General features: G+C 39.3%; 1 protein-coding gene across 1 annotated transcript in view; it reads left to right on the plus strand.

Moving 5' to 3' along the window:
* CFAP54 (cilia and flagella associated protein 54) overlaps positions 1–21,629 on the plus strand; it is a 2,749,537-nt gene that overhangs the window by 2,396,686 nt on the left and 331,222 nt on the right. The window contains exon 55 of the mRNA XM_044087198.1: positions 2,823–2,956. Coding sequence (XP_043943133.1) covers positions 2,823–2,956 — 134 coding nt within the window. The remainder of the gene's footprint in view (positions 1–2,822; positions 2,957–21,629) is intronic.

Genomic DNA, 21,629 nt, shown 5'->3' on the forward strand with positions numbered 1-21,629 from the left:
GGCAAAATTTAGGTCCACAGAGAAAATGCCACCAAAATTATGCTATTCATGTTAAACATTTATCCCCCATCCCTCCAGATTTTTGGCATCAATTCATATTTGAAAAAAATAGCCACCATCATGCGCATAACTGGCTACACTAATGCTAACATTCAACAAGGCAGAGGCTCCCCCATGATGATGTGCATAGCAAATGCTACAAGGATTACCTAACCCAAATTCTGCAAGCTGCAAGACAGCCACTTATCCTTGACCAAAGTGCAAATTTGCTATACTATACTATAGAGCAGTGTGATGCCCATGCACTGGCCCAGCAATCAAGGAACCTCAATCCTCACCACTAACACCAGTGAGGGGTGTCCACATTGGGAAGGATAATAAATACACACACAGTAAAGTACAATTTCCCTTAAGAGTACACAGAGATCACAGTCAGTCTGGAGCTGGTTTCTCTCTTTCTCTCCAGATCCCCAATAAGACTCCTCACTGGCACAGCTATAGGGTGCAGATCTCAGCCTAGTGGTCAAGCTAAAACCTCCAGCACCCTGTCTGTCCAACCAGTGCTTCATGTCCCTGCTCAAGAAGCTGACACTCACACACATTCTAAGATGTGAGTAATATACAAACACACACACACTCCTGGGGAAGGCTGGTACAGGTTCTCCAGCTATGCCCCTTCCTGCCAGTCTGTAAGGTAGTACCAGCTGCCATCAACCACTAATATCAGCTGCTAAAAAGGCCCTTACCAAAGGCTGTCCCATTATTACTGTGCAATATTATTATCCAAGTAGTAAGTGTGACCCAGGGCTAAAGCTATTGGAGTGGCTTGGTCAGTATCACTACATACATGCAATGTACTCTAGAGCTTAAATTATCTCTACACAAAACAGCCACAGTTGAAAGGTTTAAAATATTTAATAAGAAATAATAAAAACACAAGACAGTACTTGTTACTACACAGTGCTAGTCAAGAGTTCAGACATCACAGGAAAATGCTTAAAATAATACTGTAGAATAGTTCTGACATAAATATAGAAAGCAGCTAGACTAAACTTACTATTTTCTATCTTTTCCAAAGAGCAATCACAGTTTTAAATAAACTTACATATAAAGCAAAGGCAGAGTACTGGTGAGTTGTTGTCAGCTTTAGACAAAATCTAAGAAATGCTGTCTCTCTCTCTCTCTCTCTCTGAGACAGTCTTTTAAATTGATAATACATCACTGCTGACTAATTTTAGATTACATCATTCTTCTCTGGTTTCCCCGGCTAACAGAAACTCAGAGTTTAACATAGCTTTGATCTTGCACCTGGTCAGGAAACCACAGCAATTAAAGATATTATATATATGTAAAATCTAGCAATTAACTCTGGTCTCAAAATAATAGAAAGAATCTGCTGGTCCAGACAACATGGCTCAGAGTTTGAGATCAGTCATACAAGGCTTGACTTATCAGCTTTCTTCCACCAGAGTGCACTGCTTTTACATTTTTGACGTTCAGCATTTAACACAATTTTCTTCCATTTAAGGGAACAAGCCTTTGGCTTATATTAATATTTACAAATGACAGAATTGTCTCCAAAATTCTATCTAGCTAGGCTGGCAGTCTTCACAAGCAGGTAACAATTTTATGGCAAAAGCAAGAAGGCTTAAAACTCTGGAAAAGGTTCATCTTATAAAGTTAAAGTGGGCTGTCAGGACTCTGACCAAAAACAGACTGAAACCATAGAGTCCATACCATATGGCATTTACAATAGTTGTTCACCTGTATGCAGTCTGAGTATTACAGTGTCCAACTACCATACAGAAGCCATTGTCTTTTACTAATGTTGCCTGATAATCACTCCCTCCCTCTTTACTGTAATCATCCAGATTCTGAGCAGACAGACCATATACTTAAAGGTCATGCATTCAGGTGACAGTATGCATCTAATTCACATTTGGAATGGGATGAACAGAGAACACAAACATAACTCACACTCTCTTCCTCCTAATTTTAGTTTTCCTACCCATTTTCTTGGAGATTTAATTATCAAGAGGGATTCACAAAGGTTACCACAAAGTGTAGATTACATGTACACTTACTGTAATCTTTGAGTGTCTAGAAATCACAAAAAAATGTTGTACACATTTTCTTGAATACAGATTGTTTGCACTTACTGTAGACATTAATGAATCTGGCCTGTGTCTTCATTTATGATTTTGTTATGAAATTTTTCTGTAATTGTTCTTAATGCAGCTCCAGTGAACAGTTTAAACAATGCATATAATGTATACACGTATTTTATCACAGTGTAAAAAAAGGTTAAAATGTCCTGTGCAGGTCACTAAATGCCCCTCTGGATGTCCGCCACCCTAGCCTTCAGCATCTTCTGGCACCTCTATGTAAAATACCAAAAGGGCGCTCTCCATAGTGTTTTTCTTTGCTTTTTAGTACAGGCTACATGTTCTGTGTCACCTGTATAGATGTTAGTTGCTGGTTACAGAATGAGTGGATTCTGAACATTAGAATACCATTAACCTATGTAGCGATTTCTAGTTCTGTTGCTGTACATCAAACAGATCTCAACAAATGGAATCCCATACTTTACTGAGTGAAGTTATGGTGGGTAATACTCTGTATCTGCCGCAATCGTGCTGCAGCATCTCTGGGTGGGACTGGTACAACAGACAAGTACATGAACATGCAGATGATTGTTTTGCCATTTGTAAAGAGTTTTGTTTACATTTATGTCTAATTATCTATTAAACTTAGCAATATTTATATCTGTATTTTATGTAGTCATACACTTGATAACAGAGTTTTGTTTCTTTTTACTTAAGACTCTAACTCAGTAACTACGCCTGCTCCTTCTGAACACCCTTATGTGGCAACTGATGAGAAGAAGAACCCTGTGAAATCACTGCCTGATATACACATGAATGACTGCAGACATCTAAGCTTGTCTTCATTAAAGGTGTGCATATGCATCAGTATATAAATACATTTTCATTAATGTTGGTTTAATATATTTCTGTACATAAAAGGTGCCAGTTAATGAGAGGGAATTTCATGTAATGACATTCACAAATAAGTCATATGTACAAAGAAAAACAAAACTAAATTAATAAGAACAAAAAGCTTGCTATAGTGACTTGTCACTAGCAATGCATGCTAAGCTTGATAGGACTGCTGTATGATAATTTTAATTACATATGCAGTGTAAGTAGCTCTTCTGAGCAGCTAGCTGTACTCTGGGGTACATAGGTGAGTAGTGCAGCAAATACATAAGCTAATGTATCCATCTAGTGAAAACACAAAAACAAATGACAGAAGCCATACAGCAGCCACTTATCCCTTTGAATGAAACAAACACAAAGTGAAAACTTTAAATCGCAGCCTGCTGTATCTCAGAATACAGCAGTACATATACAGACCATACCATATGTGTTAGCACATCCTAGGCAGAATGGCTGTAACTGGTACATAAAGCTATGTAGCTATATTTTAGTGGCAGCTGCAATGCTATGGTGCTTGCATATGTGGGCACCTGACAGATGCAGGATAGGGAAGGAAAGGACTTCATCGAACTGATATGTAAAGCTATGGAGCACATTATGATGGAATTGATTAACAAAGATATAGGAAATCTCCAAACTCTAGACCCCACGCAATTTGGCTTTGTGAAAGGGAGATCATCTCTGTTCAACCTGGTTGACTTCTTTGAGTCAGTCACCAGAGCTGTGGATGAAAGTAAGACAGTGCATACAGCCTACCTCGTTCTGGCCAAGGCCTTTGATACCATTCGTCACTCAGGAATTATTGATAAACTCACCAAACTAGGCATCAACCCCTATATCACTATGTGGGTTGCAAATTAGCTCACAGATAGAACACACAGTGTGAAAGTAGTGGACTCCAAGTCAGACTGCCGACCAGTCACGAATGGACTCCCACAGGGATCGGTCCTGGGTCCGCTCCTGTTCGACCTCTACTGCTCAGATGTCCAGGCAAACACAAAGGGACTCTAGCTGACCAAGTTCGCAGACAGCTTCAAGATGGGAGCCATTATTAACTCCCCAAGTGATGCAGACATCCTACAAAAAGGCCTCGCTGAGACCAATGACTGGTGTCGAAACCATGGTCTTAAGCTTAATGCCAAAACATGTGTCGTCTTCCCCTTTGGTAAAAGTTCAGTTACCACTAATTACCACATTGATGGGAGCCCACTGAACACTGAAGGCGTTATAAGACATCTGGAAATGCAGACTGACACCAACCTCTCCTTCGACCACCACATTGCCACTGCAGTCAGAAAGTACTTCTATGTGGCACATCTCATTACCAAGGTTTTGCATCCAGGAAGAAAGAAGTTATCATCTCTCTCTACTCTTCCCTCATTAGACCAACCATCGAATAATTGTCATGTACCTCACTAGACACCTGCAACAGCTAGAGGCCACAGAAGTACCTCATGAAGAGGATTCCTAGGCATTAAACACATGTCCTACATGGACAGACTCAAAAGACTCCAGCTATTCTCTGTGTCATATCACCTACTTAGAGGCCATCTCTGCTTGACTTACAAAGCCATGTCTGACCCAACTCTGGTAGAACTGCTAAATCTAAAGAAATCCCAATCCCTCCACATCACACAGTCCAGAGACCTCAACCTCATTACCACAATCAACAGAACATACTGGAGGGACAGGTTCCTCACCCAGAGACTGCCCATGATCTGGAATAGATTTCCCATACATGTCAATCAGAGCACCTCGCTGTCCCTCTTCAAGAGTAATCTTGATGAGTGGATGGGTAATAAAAAGTTCACCCCGGGGATCACTCCAGTGGCTCTAACTTGATAGAGGTACTGGGAACTAACGTCAAGTGGCATGATGCCACTGCACTTCTGTAGCTAGGCTTGTAAAGGCTCCAGGGCCAGTAGCCTAGTACACACCTATGAACCTATGAACAGTAGGAAAATGGGGAAGGTAATACCAGAGGGACACAAGAAAGACAACATAGCCTACATAGACAACATGAGTTTTTAGGATGGGGTGAAGGCAGGCCAACATTTTGTGTGGTTAGGGACCCAGTTTTTGTTTATATATAAAGATGAGGGAAAAGGGTAAAAGATAAAAGGCTAGAATTGTTGGAAAGGGGGTAGGTCAGTCTGCAGAAGCAGACAAATATACAACAGCACAGATGAACAGGGGTGAACAGGCACACAAAAAGGGTTGGATGTATGCACAGTAAGACAGAGAGAGAAATGGAATGGACAGAATCATACAGAGGGCAGAAAAATAATTGTGTTGATTATTTTTTAAATCTATCATTTTCAACTTTTTCTTATGTGATGTCTTTGAAAGAAAAAAAATATTTTCTTTGTTAAGTGAAACTTGGACAGTCTACAGTGTGGGGATATGATCCAATAATAAGGGGTCACACAAAGCTGTGGATAATATTGGATACAAGCATCAGCATGCCATCTCCTGCTACAACCCAGAGGAACATCAGTGTAATCCCTCACCAAATGAGTCTGAGCCACACCCTCCCTAGTGGCTTGATGGCCAGGATAGCCAGTTGAATGAATCTGCAACCTACTTCAGGAGGCTGTCTATCTGGGGCATTTACCTGCCCACTGCTCTCTCCACCACAGCCTCTTTCATGAGATCGAGCTTTGGTTGTGCTACCTCTGAAAGTCCCGACGGGCTGCCTGACAGTGAGGGGTCAGGATGCCCCTGCACAGCTACAGCCTCAGCAGGACAGGGCCACAGAAGAGCTTCATTCTGATTGTATCTATCTTATGAACCTGCAGGGAGGAGACACAGTGACAAGTGTGCCATAAATTAATTTAGAATGCTTATGGATTGAAATGTTTAAAAGACAGGACACTATCTAACCCTGTCTGCCAGTTAGTCTCCTCTGTAGATGACACAAGTTCATAGTTCATGTCTCATTCTATTCATACTGAAACAGTAAAGGTCAAATTAGCAAACTCTGACAGGTGTAAAATAAGACACTAGAAAACAAATAAAAATTGCATTCCCTTATGCATGTTTCACTGTCTGCATCCCAGGCAGCAGGCAAATATTTGACTCCGGCGCATATGGTAATGTACTTACACAGAAATTTGTCTCTATCACGCATGGGGATAAACCAGGTAGTGTGCAGCATAACTCCACCCATAAGTCCTTGTAAATAACACAATAAATTTTATTTATTTATTTATTTATTTTTACAGTTTTTTTACCGGGATAGTCCATTGGGTGAAGAAGAGCCCATTTTCAATGGAGTCCCGGGGAGAAAAGCTCCATGAATAACAATATAATATGAAGATTGTCTTCATATTATATTGTTGTCCATGGAGCTTTTCTCCCCAAATGCATTTACATTTATGTAATACTTTTGAAGAACGATGGTATTACACAACATGACAAAAAATCCATGATTGGAGTGAAAATACAGTCAGAAAAGCAAAAGGGAAAATTAGACACACACACACACACACACACACACACACACACACACACACACACACACACACACATAAATAAGTCAATTAAAATAAGAAAAATCCATTGGTGCATATTCCTGTTAGATTTGTTACAATGTGAAATAACACAAGGTTGACATTACAGTTTTACATGAAATATTAGCAGAGTTAAAGTAGGACAGGGGGATAAGAGGTGTTAATTGTTGAATGTAAGAAGGGTGGGACAATAAGAATGTAGCTGACAACCAACTCTGTGTACCACCTACACCTCCATTTGACATAGGGGCATTACAGAGTAGATAATACACCTGTGTTATACTGAGGGAGACAAAGACTTGCCAGTAGGAAGAACAATTTACCCACTCATAACTAAAAAAGTGTTTAAAAATGAAAATGCATTCCATTAAAAAAATTGGGATGTTATTGTTTAACCTCCTCCTCCACATGCGCAAATCGTCAAGGTGAAAGTGTCACAGGTCATCATACCAATGCCTGCACTATTTTCTTGTCCTGGTTATGCCTGTGACTGAAATCAGAATCTCAGCCAGGGTATGCCAGCCTTTATTTTTGAAGAAGGGACCATCATCGGGTTCAGTAGCTGCTCTCTGAAATTTCCATGAAGGAGCATTATCTTCCTTTTCTTTATGCACTATACTGCCTACCAGGGACTAAACAATTGGCCACTGCCGCATGAATATTCTTAGAAAATGGTAGCACTTTCCCATGGTGTAAAATGGTAGCTGTGAATCACACATACAACATGGTTTCTGAATAGCAGGTAGCTCAGATTTAGCTCAGAATGTACATACTTCTGCAGGCCTCCTGCATCAGAACACAGCCATGGGAAACAAGTTAATCAGTAATGGGTCAAATGCTGCCTTGTAACCCAGACATAGATCACATCTTAGTAATCTGTAGGAGATTGATTAAAAATAAGGCTTTGAAGCAGTCTATGTATTCCATATGGTTTACACCTTTGATTCTTCTTGCAAAGAACCTCTGTGGGCATTCCAGTTGTTTCATATGCCTGGTAAGGTACATACCAAAGGGGGCATTGCACGCAATGATCACTCTAATAGGAGACAAGTGCAGGGGAGACAATGGCATCTCTGGACATGGATGCTATACCCTTGCTTATAACTTGTGCAATATAGAATTATTTCCTTGCAAGATTAGACACATAATGTTCAAAGACTAAGTCACTGTCCACATGTGTTCCCAAGTTCTTAACCACTGGGTCTACTTTTAGAGGTGTACCATCTGTATAGTAATTCCTAGTGATTGGCTAACTTTCCAAAGGATACTATTATGCATTTTTTGGCATTTGGTTTTAGAGCATGGCTATTGCACAAATTATTGGTTTGTTCCAAGTCTTCTTAGAGGATATTAGTATTCTTGCGGGATTCTATATTTGTGCCGAGCTTGAAGTCATCTGCAAAACTAGTCAACCAGATGCCTTTAACATCAGCTTTAACTTATGAAAAGTAGATGCCAAAAAAGAGCAGCCCCAGCACTGACTGCTGAGGCCTCTGCTGTTGATCGATTCTTTTATGGAGGTAGAGTCCTCTATCTTGACTTCTTGTGTCCTATATGTGAGCCAGCTCACTATGCAATTGGTGACATAGTGGTTTATTCCCAGAGCTGTGAGTTTGTCAATAATGCCCAGATGGAGAATAGTGCTGAATGCCTTGGTGAGGTCAAGATAGGCAGTGTCTACTATTTTGCCCTCATCCTTAGCTTTAATAACTTTCTTGAAAAGTCCACCAGGTTGAACAGACACTATCTAGCCTTGAAGAAAAAAACAAACTCTGTTGGGTCTAGTGTCTGAAGAGTATATTTATTTATAATATCTTTGATGATTCTTTCCATGGCTTTACATATGAAACACGTCAGACTTATGGGTCTGTAATTACCTGGTCAATAGATTGTCTGCCCTTATGCAGTGGAATAATTGTTGCAATGCTCCATTCACTTGGCATGAGGCCATTTTGAAGGCTAAGGTCGAACAGTGATCTTTAAGAGCTGGATAAGTCTTGTTTCATTCTGTTCAGGAGGCATGTCAGGATATTTTCGAGGCCAGTAGATACAGTATTTTTTGCCTTGTTGTACATATACATTTGTATCCCTCCCTCTGTAGTATTTTATAACTTTGTCATCCACAATTCCTTACATGTATTCTGTCTGGGCATGAGAGATGACTGTCTTCCCATATAAATATCTGTAAGGCCTAACAAAGAAAACTGTCCTTGCAGTGTGTCCACGTGTGCCACTTTGTAGTGGGTACACCAGCCATATGAGTTCTCTTCTTGCCCACCTACTGTACTATGGCATATCTCAATAGCTCTCTCTTCAGTTGTAGCATGATATAGCTAGGTACTCCTGCATCTGTAGTTGTCATCCTTCCAATCTCAGCAGAAGAGATCTTTAGCTGTGACTGTTGTGTTCAAAGGTATCTGCTGGTCCAGAATGTGAGATGGACACAGAGACTGGAAGAGACTGGAGAATTTCAGCCCTGCTGAAAATAGTCTTCCTACAGGCACTCAGGACTCATAGGTGGCTTTGCCTGGGAAGAGGACTGCTGACCAGACTTTATGAGACTAGAAGTGGTAGACATTGGTCCTTGAAATCAGTGCTGGAAATGGGTGGAATCACATATTACAGCATTACCTTAAACATATCAATGACCTGCGACTGTGTCATGCCAAGGTAAATCAACATTCCATACAGGCTGACCACTTAGCCAGGGGGATGGAGCATCTGGGAGCAGCAGACTAACAGAGGGGGAGCAACAATACTGGGATCTTCCCTGGCATGGTGGGCACTGGCATAAGGATGGCCCAACCCCTGCACATCTCAGTGAATGATGCACTAGGTTAGTAGATTACTGAACAGTATCACTGCAGACATAGACAGTAAGCTGACCACACCGTACATTACCTACATTTTGTCATCAGATATTCAGGTGTGTCAAGACAGCAGCATACATAGGTTGATATTGTGTGGTACATCTCACATGGCCACTGTTAGCATACATGCTACAGGACCATAGTGGTATCACAAGTATGCATGCTTACTCTGGTGTGTGTGTTTTACTGCTACAGTGAGACAACAGGCTAATCACCAGTGCAGGGACTGACAATAATGACAAGATAGAAATGCCTGAGCTGCAGTCAGATGACACATTGACTCTGTCTGTCTCCATCCTGGGAGGATATCCACCCACACTACAGTGTGAATGTATGGACTTACCACCAGATGAACCTGAGGCTTTACAGTTTTAATGCTCACCATTCCGAGAGTTGGGGAGGGTCCTACTGTAGTGAGCACTATGGATATTTCCCCATTAGGTATGACAGCAGATGAGCACACTGCAACTGATGTGGGTATATACCAACCATGGAGCAACCTTGCAGGTGTGCCCAATCCCATCAGTTGTCACATATGACTCCTAACATGTTGGCTGCCCTCTGCATAATTTAGGAGCTGTGCTCAAATCTCAACTTGGCCCAGTCTACATTATGCAGTCCATCATGGAGCTGATTACTTTGTTTCATGTGTGGCATTCAGATGGATTTCATCCAGCCAGTTGTTCCATGAGGAACTGGAATCCAAGGACAAAATAATGATTAGTCTTATGAATTCTACAATGGCATACATTGCTTCTATGCCCATCATCATGAGAAGGATTGTCACTGCCATCATCACTGCCCTGACTAGCAGTGTTGTGTTACGACTGGAAAGAATACAAATTTGGGGTAGCCGTATAGCTTGAGTAATAGCAAGACACAAAATCCTGACCTATAGTAAAGAGTGTACAATAGTCTGTCACAAGTCATCATGGATAGCCACAAAACCCATCCTCCATCTGGAGGATGCTTCACCAGCAAACCTCATATAGGTCACAGTCCTTCATTCACACACCATCTCTAGCAGGAGGTCACAGTTCTTAATGTACCAGGAAAGTTATACAGTGATATCCCATCCACACCTCAACAGGAACTAATTCCTGATACAAGGTACCTGTTACCTCAAGATCCCCATGTGTGCCTCCTGTGACGTGTCTCCCTACCCAGAGTGTGTGTCTTGATAGCTGTCTGTCATTTTGTCTCAAGCCACCTGTGAACATGATGACATCTGTTAACCACTCCAGCCTCCCTCCTATGAGGTGTATTCGGTGATCTGATGAATAATATGGCTCAACCATACACTGTCCAGCATAGCCTGATATTAACAAGGCATGCTTCATCTGTTTTCTCTGTGCTCATCAGGGCTCATAGCTTCATCTGCACTGCCATATATTGTGCCTGTTGTTGTGTGGGTGTTGTAATCTGTCTGCTGCTTGGTCCTGTTCCACCTCACTGTTGTCTTTTGATGATGTTGCTGCATCTTCTGTACCAGCTGCACATGCATGCAGTCTGACTATACCCTAATTATGGGGTTGACTTGCCCACTTTCTTGCATTCGTGTAGCATGGCACATGCTAGAAACATTCAGCAGGTTGTTGCAGTGTCATACTACAGTGCCCCTTTGAAGTATCTAACTTGCAAAAAAATGGTTTTGAACTGTCCAAACATATGCTGAATGATGTTGCAGGTATGTATATGTGCTGTGTTTTACTGGAGTTTGGGAGTTCTCTGTGGATTCCCTGTGTGCATGATTAGCAAGGGTATCTGAGGTATCAAGCATCACTTTCAACAGTTTCAGCATATGTAGAGGGGTTACTACATTTAGACACACTATATATTTAGCCATATATATTTGATTAAGCCACACACTTTCGTTTTTCAACTAGATGCACCTGTGAAATGTCATCTTGCAAGGAGAGTGACAGCTGAAATGTATGCCATATATATAAAACATTTAAAGTGCCTGAGTGCTGTGAGGACACAGTGGTTATAACTCCATGTGCATCACAAGGTTCAGTTCAGGGCAGTTCACAGAATGGTATTTAGTTGTTTTGTTTACCAGGAAAGTCCATCTGGGCATTAGAACAGGGGCCCTGGAAGACAATCTGCACTGGTTTATAACATATATAAGCAAATTAACAGTTTCGTGAAACAGTGCATATTATCTGAATCTTTAGTAAGAATATAATCAATCCAACACAAAAGTACAGGAACGGAAATTGGCGGGGCAATACAGTCCACATACACTATTCCAACCACTTCTGGTTTCCAGTCGACACTGTGTTCACTTCAGCACAAACAAATTCAAAATCCGGTCAAGATAAAACCGTTTGAATTTATTAACCCAATGACAAAGTTATATTAATTTAGTGATGTACATATATATGTATAATATAGTTTTAATTGTTGAATAACAATATATTTATGTATGAATTTTAAGAGTTTTTAAGTACTCTATTTAGTTAGAGCTCTATCCTGTAGTAGGAAATGATGTCATTGTCAGCTGAACATATATAGAGTATATATAGGACACTTTGAATTTGTATTTTTTCCTGTTTTATGGCCTGAAGAAACCCCTTTTGGGTGAAAGGCCGAACTTTGTCTAATGAAGAGTCTAATGAAGAGTCTTCACTTTGCTGGGAGAGGATTGCTGCAACTGAGGTCAGTGTGACTAAGTGACAAGCCTTACCAAGGGACAATGTGCTTGGTAAGAAAAACATTGAATATCCTAACTATATATCTATGGACAGGGTTTATTTGTTGGGCTTTGCCATGCAGATAATTTCTGCTCTCTTCAGGCTAGATAAAGACACAGTCAAGAAAAAAAAAGATTTCTTCCCATTATGACAGGAACTTCTAGTCAGAGGAAAGGTCCTAGCAGGGTGGGCTGTATCTCAGAGGATTCCACTCAATCAGAGCTGCTGAATTATTAAGATAGCATGGCTTCTGATTTCCATATTGAAGAAATCTCTTTCACAGAGATTTTATTTAAAACAAGTGAAGTTTGTTAGTGATGCTTCTGAAAAATAATTCTACATTAAACTTTATGACAGAAATTGAACATTTTCTGTGAAAATATGTATTTTAAGCTAAGAAAATATGTTTTAATTGAGTATTGTTTGACTTTTAGTCACATTTTACTCAGAATAGTTCCTTTTTCCTTTTATGGAAAAAGTTGTTAAACTAAGTTTAACTTTATTTTGCCTTACTAAAACCTGTGTTAAATTACTTTGGGGGCTGGGGTAAGTGTTTAAAATGTTTTTCACTTTTTTATGAAAATATCTTCTTTTTAAAAAGTTGCCTGTTTCTTTAACTATTGATATAAGACTTTACCAGGTTTCAAGCATATTTTTCAACTTTACCATGGTAAAACCTACCAGTTGCTTGATGCTTTCTTCTTGCAGCCATAAAAAGAAATAATTTTCAAACAACAGTTGCCTGCTCAACAAGATATAAAGTTATCTCAGCTAGCTGTGGATGAGTGACTCTGCTGTGGCCAGTTCTGGTCCCCTGGACCATTCATCCTTTTTCCTTAACTACCTCTGATATAGTCCCTACAGCTACTATGGACCAGGGATTAGACATGTCCTGTGTGGCTACTGAAGTTCCCTTGGTGGGCAAGTGAAAACTACTATTGCCAGTCTTGGATGAAAGATAAGGGATAACCTATCTGCCTAGCCAGATTGGAATGCCTATCCCTAGGGAGGTTTTGCCTGTCAAAAGAATGGTCTGCTTCTTCCGAAATTCTTGTCAAAAAGAAGGACAATTTTAGATATCTTCACCTGTCTCATGTACTCTTTTTACAGGAGTAATTTATTTGGCTTAGATCAGGTTCTTGACCCTTCTAGTTCAGGTGTTTCTAATAAGAGGTAAAGGAATCCTTCACTGCCTAAGGACTTTCATGACATTGAACAGAAAAAATGATTGTGAAGGAGCAACTTTTGCTTTCTGACTTCAGGTCTCTGATTCTAATTCTCAGAAAAGCATGTACTCTTATAGTCTGTTGGAAAGATTTTCTTTTTCTGAACCATATTCAAAATGAATCAGTTGTTTTAGTGATAACATAATTATCTTTCACTGTCATTAAAAATAATTATGATTTATTACAGCTGAAATATCCCAATCCTAAACCACGTCGTGTTCTTCCAGCACTCGGTGATATATTTTTTATAGCCTGTAACTTTCTTGATAGCCAGTCTGCTGATCCTAAGAAAGCAGATTGATTATTTAAAGTTCCTCAGTCTTATGAGTTTTTTTTTTTATTATTATTATTTCATGTCAGATCTGACCCTCCTGTGATTTGTTTCATAAATCCTCCTGCAGCAAAACGTCTGGTAAATGCTAATCCCTCCCTCTCTGATAAGGAGAGAAAAGTTTTGAAAGATTTGGGAAAAAGTGTGTTCTTCTGCAACAGTTATTTTCAGAATTCTCAGTTGTGAACTTATGAAAGTTTGGGGAAAAGTATGGCATATTTCCTCTCATCACAGGAAACATCATCTTTCTGTAAATATATTGTTTTTGTGCCTCAACTGACTACACACACTTTGAAATGTTCTTATGACTCAGCTGATGCCGTTTCCAGAGGTATTGCTACTGGAACTTTTATGTGGAGTTCTGCTTGGTTGCAACCTCAAAATCTTTCTGAGGATGTTAAAGCTTATATTTTGAATTCTCCCTTAGACAAACTTTGGACCACCTGCTGTAGAGGTCCTTACAGAGTGTGATGAGAGAGGAAACTAATAGAGGGAAGTTTACAGATTTTTCAGCCTTCTTCCTCCAAACTTGTTGAGGAGATTTAATGCTACCTCTGCAACATTTCATAAAAGCAAAATAAACATACAAAATAAGCAAACACAGCAAACTGCTGGTAAGCAAACTTTTAAAAAGCAAGGGTACTGGACCTCCAAGAAGAAAGCTGTGGCCCCCAGAATAAAGGAAAATCAAGTTGGAATAATTATCTCCAGAATCTCCCTTCCCACCCTGGCAAACCTTTAATTCTTCACAAAAATCTCAACCTCCAGTTCACTCTTTGGCAACAGTCTCAGACAAATAGGTTCTGGGAGTGATTCTTCAGGAATACAAATGGTTGTGGGAATCTCTTCCTTCTTTTTAGGGGATTCCTCCTCATCCACCAGATCAAACATCTCTTTTATTCAGCATCTGCTAACTCATGGGTAAAGGAAACTTTGCAAGAATATTGCTGGTACCAAAGAAAGAAAGAAGCTTTTTTTTGAGAATAGTCCTAGATCTTTCATTTTTAAATAAGTTTGTGACAATTCCAAAGTTCAAAACATTATTTCTTTATGACCTGTTGCCCCTCATTCTCCATTTAATTTTCTTGATGGCCCTAGGTTTAACAGATGCTTATCATGTTACTGTTTTTCTGCATTACCCGTTGAGTTTTCCACTGCTGCAAAGGTATTTACAAAACGTTAGCACCAGTGATAGCCTACTGTAGACTGCAAGGTGTACACATCTTTCCTTATTTAGACAACTTGTTTATCTTTGCAGTCTTTTTCAGAATATAAGGATTCTCTTGCTTAGGTGAGAGATATCCCACACAGACAGGAGTTTCAGGAGAACATCCAAACTTCTTGTTAGACTCTTTCTCACAGGATTGTTTTCTCTTCAAATCCAAGCTGTCTTATAATTAGGTGTTTGAGACATATCTGTTAGTTAGTTAACATCACTTTACAGTGTTTAGTTAGGAATTTTTTTTTATTTTCTATTGGTTTGTTTCCATTCCTTAATAATTGCATGTTATCATACTAATCTTATTATCACAGCATTAACCTATCACTATTCTGTCAAGTAACAACTACCCATTGTATTATAACATAAATTATTATTCATGTGAATATACCTACGTATCTTCAACTTTGTCTTTTTAACTAAGATTTGATAATGCTTGTACTGAATACATAATTTCCATAAGATAAAGTGTGATGTAGTCAATCAAACTGTATATAATATATATCTAATTTTATACTTTTGCAAGTTAATGTACAAAGATTCTAATTAAGCTGTGAATAATGCATATGTAATTTGTGAAGAAATATTATTTTGTTACTTTGTTATTCTCGGTCTTCCAATGTTCAATGCTGTTGCTGCCTTGTTACGTGCAAAACTATGCTCTGATTTTTTTTTTTTTTTGATAACTGTTAATTTAATGTAGAACTGTTCTCCAGGGCCATTGATTAAAAGGGGTTTTGGCCAGTGACAGATTATAATTGAGGCAAGTTGAGTGGCCACCTGGAGCCTACAGCTCCAAGGGGTAGCCAACAGAAAATTTTATTTTAAAATATTTTGTTATGTTCAGGACTGCTAACTCATTTTAGTTATCTTATGTGCTGAACATAACAATTGTAAAGGAAACATATTTATTTTTAGCTTTACTTAAAAATGACTTTAAATGAGTGACACATTGACTATTAACCTCAGCATACTTGCAGCAACTATTTGTGCATGTGCTGCAAGACCCACTGATGATGTCTACTTTGTGGTAGTGTTTTATGTATGTATGTATGTATGACTGTATTCATTTATTAATTTGTTTTTGAGTAAAGAAGATAAATAAGTTTGTTTTGGGGAGGTATTGGTATGTATTTTATATATCCACACCACAAAGCTGGAATCCAAGAACGTCAAATAAAACACAAATCGTTAAGCAAAAACTTTATAACACAAAACAAAGCTTTCGGGCAAAAACCCTTCTTCAGTGTTAGACATAAAATATTAACCAAGCAATCATGCTTTATACAAAAGCCCAAAAAGTCATATGACTGCAGCCAAAGTCATATGACTAACATATTTAAAGAAACATAACATTTTTAAATGCATGTCATATACATAACATATAAAATATATAAAACATAAAAATATACAAAAAAAATATAAATTTATATATACAAATATTATCTAATCATAGTTTAGTACGTTGTATCCTAGCTAAAATTGGTTTCAAACTGACAGTAGAATTTAAACCTGGGGTATGATCTGCATTAAGCCTGAATAACCACTGATACTCCTTAGTCTCTAAGATATTATTAATATCCCCACCCCTAATGGGTGGAGAAACTACATCTAAGACTCTAAACTTAAATCTATGTTCAACCCCATGTATTTTTATATGTTTAAATAGCCCATTAGTCTCATACTCTCTACTAATCTCAGACTTATGCTCAATTATCCGGTCCTTCAGTCTACGTGTGGTCTTATCCACATAAAACGTGGGACAAGCCACACATACAGCTAAATAGACCACATTTGTGTTGCAATTAGCTACAGAATTAAATTTGTAATTCTTGTTTGTTACTGGATGATCAAAAAGAGAGTTGGGGCTATCCGCAATATCTATACAGCATGAACACCCCAAACACTTAAAAGTACCAGAACGAGCTAATTTATAAGAACTAATACCAGATTGTCTACTAAGTCTAAATATGGTGAGTCAGTGGAATTTTGCAGGATTGATGATGTACCAAAGAATAATAAAATAATTCTGATGACACACCAAGAATGTGAATAAAACAGATTTTCTCCCACAGCATGGAGAAATGAAGCCCTGACTATGACTCAGACAATATAATACGATAACCAACCAAGATAGTAGGAACAAAGCTAAGTTCAGAAACTGTAGCTAAATGCAAAAAAATATACGAACTGAGCAATGCAATGTATAACAAAAAAGTTATTTAATGCAACAGAGCTTTCAGGTAAAAACCTTTCATTAGTGTATAAAAGACATCATCTAACACTCCTTCTTTTATATAACACATAGCCAATAAGTTAATTTAATCAATTAACACAGGGAATGTAAAGAAACGAATACATAAAATGTATACAAGTATATATATATATATATGTATGTATATATATATATATATATATATATATATATATATATATGTATATATATATATATATATATATGTGTATATATATATATATATATATATATATATATACACATTATAAAAAACAGATATAACAAAATCTAGTAAAATATTCTTTTTTTTTTTTTTTACATTCCCTACATTAATTGATTAATTAGCTTATTGGCTGTGTGTTATATAAAAGAAAGAGAGGTAGATGCTGTCTTTTATACACTGATGAAAGGTTTTTACCTCAAAGCTCTGTTGCATTAAACAGCTTTTTTGTTATACTTTGCATTACTCAGTTTGTACATTTTTTTGCATATGACTCAGACAACTCAGGATCATTTAACAATGTGAAAAAATGAAAGAACCATCCAATGGTATGTACATGAACAGTCAACGACAACTTATCCTCTGCAATGTTGATTCCTACTAGTGATATAGATGTACAGCACATGGTTTAAAAGCTGGGGAGATTCTATCAAGTTGTGTTTGTACAGTAGTCATTTGTGCATGGAGCACACATATGAAAGTGCACATGCATTTGAATGAAGTGGAGAAGGTATGGTAAGAATTTGCAAATGTAAACATACTTGTCAGCTACAAGGAGATAAATTTAGGATATAGAAAAATCTGAATCTCATATGGATGAAGGCTCACCAGTGTTTGACTCATAGTACAGGGGGGAGCAGATGGGTTATTCGACCATTTGAATAAGCTAGATAGTCCTGGAAAAAGTATAAAGAATAAAAAACTTTTGATCACACGCCAAATACAATAGTACATCTTTTACAATGCACTTAAGATGGTAAAAAACAAAATCTATCAATGCAGTGAACAAGAAAACAGGTTACATTTCCTATCACACCACTTTTATCTTGAGACACTGTTACGATATATTTGATTATCTAATGAAAGAGTGAATGCTTAAAAGACCAAACAAAAAAGATAATTTTTTTTATATTTATTCACAGAAAAATAAAGCAATGAAAGGGCAAATTTCCAGACCCCACTGTCTTGCACACAGAGTAGCCGACAGCCAGAAGAACAAAGAAAAAAGAAGGTTTGAGAGCAAACTTTTACAAACTGCAACTATATGTGCTCACACATGTGTCTTTATATATATATATATATATATATATATATATATATATATATATATATATATATAAATATACCTGCACTACACCTCAAGCAAATCATAGCCCTTCAAAACCCACACCATCAACACCCACACATAGCAACACTAAACCCACATATGCGGAGACCCTTAACATTAACCTGCCAAGCAACAAGGACCTCCGAAACTGAAATGCAAACAAACACCAGTCACAACCAAAGTGACACATATCTCACAACCCCAGTGTGCCACCCAACAACAGCCCCTAAGGCAAGACAATGTACCCAACACTTTAGTCTTAGGTGACTCTATAGTCAGGCACACTGATGTCCCACTCACCAGGCTGAACAAGGAGAAAATTATAGTCAGCTGCCTGTTGGGTGCCAGTATCTGCCACATAATGCATGCATTCAAGTCACTCCACAACAAGTACAAATACGACTCTGTCATTGTCCATGCTGGAGTGAATGACTTTAGACGTACCTCCCTGGACTACATGAAAAGAGACATGGAAGAGCTGTCGGATCATGTGGCCCAGGCATATATGACCCTAGCCCTGAGTAGCATCCTGCCTTCACCCAGAATGATACCACAGTATAAGGACAAAATGATTGACTTCAACAATTGGCTAAGCTTCTGGTGTCATTCAAAGGGGATCCAGTATCTGTCTGCCTGGGAAGACATGATCGACAAACCACGATACTTTGCCAGAGATGGTCTGCACCTGTCACCCCTGGGATTCAGGTTACTGGCTAAATCTCTTACCACCCTTATAGTGCCTTTTTAGGCAAGGTTCAAAGGACAAAATCACCACCGTAACAGATTCAAGCATGCAAAATATGAAGGTAATGCTACTCAATGCTAGAAGTCTAAACCTCAAAATGCACTCTCTCGTGGCACTCCTAAAAATGGAGAACATCGATATCTGTGCAGTAACTGAGACTTGGTTCAAGGCTCCAGAGAGCACCCCTGCAATACCAGACTACAACTCTTACCACACTTTTCGGCTACAAAACCAATGCCGAAACACTAAAGGTGGAGGAGTGTCCATATTCACCATGGATATTCACACCTCAAGGCTAGTTGCCCAACACAATGCATCTGAAATTCTCCAGGTGCAACTAACACTAGGTAAGACTGCAATCCAAACTGTAGCTTGCTACAGATCCCCCACCATGCCCCAAGATTCTCACTACACCTTTCTAAACATACTGGAAAATATTAAAATACAACCAAGCACCCTAGTACTGGGTGATTTCAACTACCCTGCTATTAACTGGGAAAACTACTCAGGTACCAACTCCTTTTCCCAACGGTTCTTGGAATTCATAAATTACAACGCCCTGGATCAACTAATCCATTGTCCCACCAGGGGCTCCAATATCCTAGTCCTGGTCATTACCAACATGGGAGATAGATGCTCCACACCAGTGGTCACCCCCTCATTGGTCAGATCTGACCAAAAGCAAATCACCCTTGACAACCACATCCCACCCCCACCCACCAGTAAGGAAACCTCCTTAGAAAACTTCTCCAAAGCCAACTTCATGCTACTGAAGTCAGAAGTGACAAACGTCAAGACACCCATGCAGACGGGATCTGAAAGTTCGACTGCAGAATCCTACACAAAGGCACTGTACGAGCACATCCACTCGTGCATGAATCGTGCCATCCCAAATAGAACCAAGATGCTGTCCTCCAAAAAAAGGAAGCCAATCTGGTGGTCCCCTGCTATAAACAACAGAAGGAAGAAACTGTAGCAGAAAAGAGGAAAACACCAGGATGCAAAAAACTCCCTCACCAGCCTCAGTAAGAAGCTGAGATCCCTCATAAAATCCTCAAAAGCTAGTTATGAGAATAAAATTGCCAAAGATTCCAAAGACAACCACAAGGATTTCTATAGTTATGTCAAGAATATAAATGGCAGTGCTCAGATCTGCTCTGAGCTTCAACAGAATGGCATTAAATATACTTATCCTAAGGATATTGCCAATATCCTGGTAGATCGATTTAGTGCCAACTTCACCCCTCTCTCACCCCCTAAAGGGCCCATCTCAATACCAAAAGATTGCCAAATTCTGGTAATCACAGCCACACAGGTAGAAACTGCACTCTCCAAAGCTAAGAATACAGCATCCATGGGACCAGATGACATCCCAGGCTGTGTACTACATGAACTACAAAATGAACTGGTACCTCACCTAAGTGTCATGTTTAATCATAGCCTTATCTCAGGCTTCGTGCCCACTGAGTGGTGCACAGCTACAGTTATCTCACTGCACAAGGGGGGATCCACCTTGGATCCCAGGAACTACCGTCCCATCAGTCTGACGAGCCTGATCTGCAAGGGCATGGAGCGCATTATCATGGAACTTATAAGCAAAGATATTGGCAACCTTCAAACACTGGACCCCACCCAGTTTGGGTTTGTGAGAGGCCGATCTTGTCTCCTGAACCTGATTGACTTCTTCAAATCAGTCTCCAGAGCTGTGAACGAGGATAAGGTGGTTCACACAGCCTATCTGGACCTCACCAAGGCCTTCGGCACCATCCTCCACTCTGGAATCATAGATAAACTTACTAAGCTGGGCATAAATCCCTATGTCACTCGATGAGTTGCCAACTGGCTTACTGACAGAATCCAGACTGTAAAAGTAGCCGACTCCAAATCCAGCTCCAGACAAGTGACAAGTGGAGTACCTCAGGGTTCAGTCCTGGGACCACTCTTGTTTGGCATCTACTTCTGTGAAGTACAGGCCAACACTAAGGGACTCTGGCTAACCAAGTTCGCAGATGACTGCAAACTGGGAGCCATTATTGAATCCCCAAATAATGTGGATATTCTACAAAAGGGCCTTACTGAAACAGATGCCTGGTGCCAGAGCCATGGGCTCAAGCTTAATGCCAAGAAATGTATACTTATCACCTTTGGAAGAAAACATGTACCCATGAATTACCACATAGGTGGCAGTACACTAAACATCAAAAGTGTGATGAGAGACTTAGGGACACAGGTGGACAGTGGTTTCACTTTCGATAACCACATCACCACAACAGTCAGGAAATCCTTCTATGTGGCACACCTCATCACTAAGGGCTTTTCATCCAGAAAAAATGAGGCCATTGTCCCACTGTACTCATCCCTCATTAGACCCATTATAGAGTATAATGCCCAGTTTGGTATGTACCTCACAAGACATCTGTAGAAGCTGGAAAGGCCACAGAAATACCTCACTAAAAGAATCACAGGC

This window comes from Protopterus annectens, chromosome 11.part0 (genome assembly GCF_019279795.1).
Source record: "Protopterus annectens isolate FY-2018-M chromosome 11.part0, PAN1.0, whole genome shotgun sequence".
Lineage (NCBI taxonomy): Eukaryota > Metazoa > Chordata > Ceratodontiformes > Protopteridae > Protopterus > Protopterus annectens.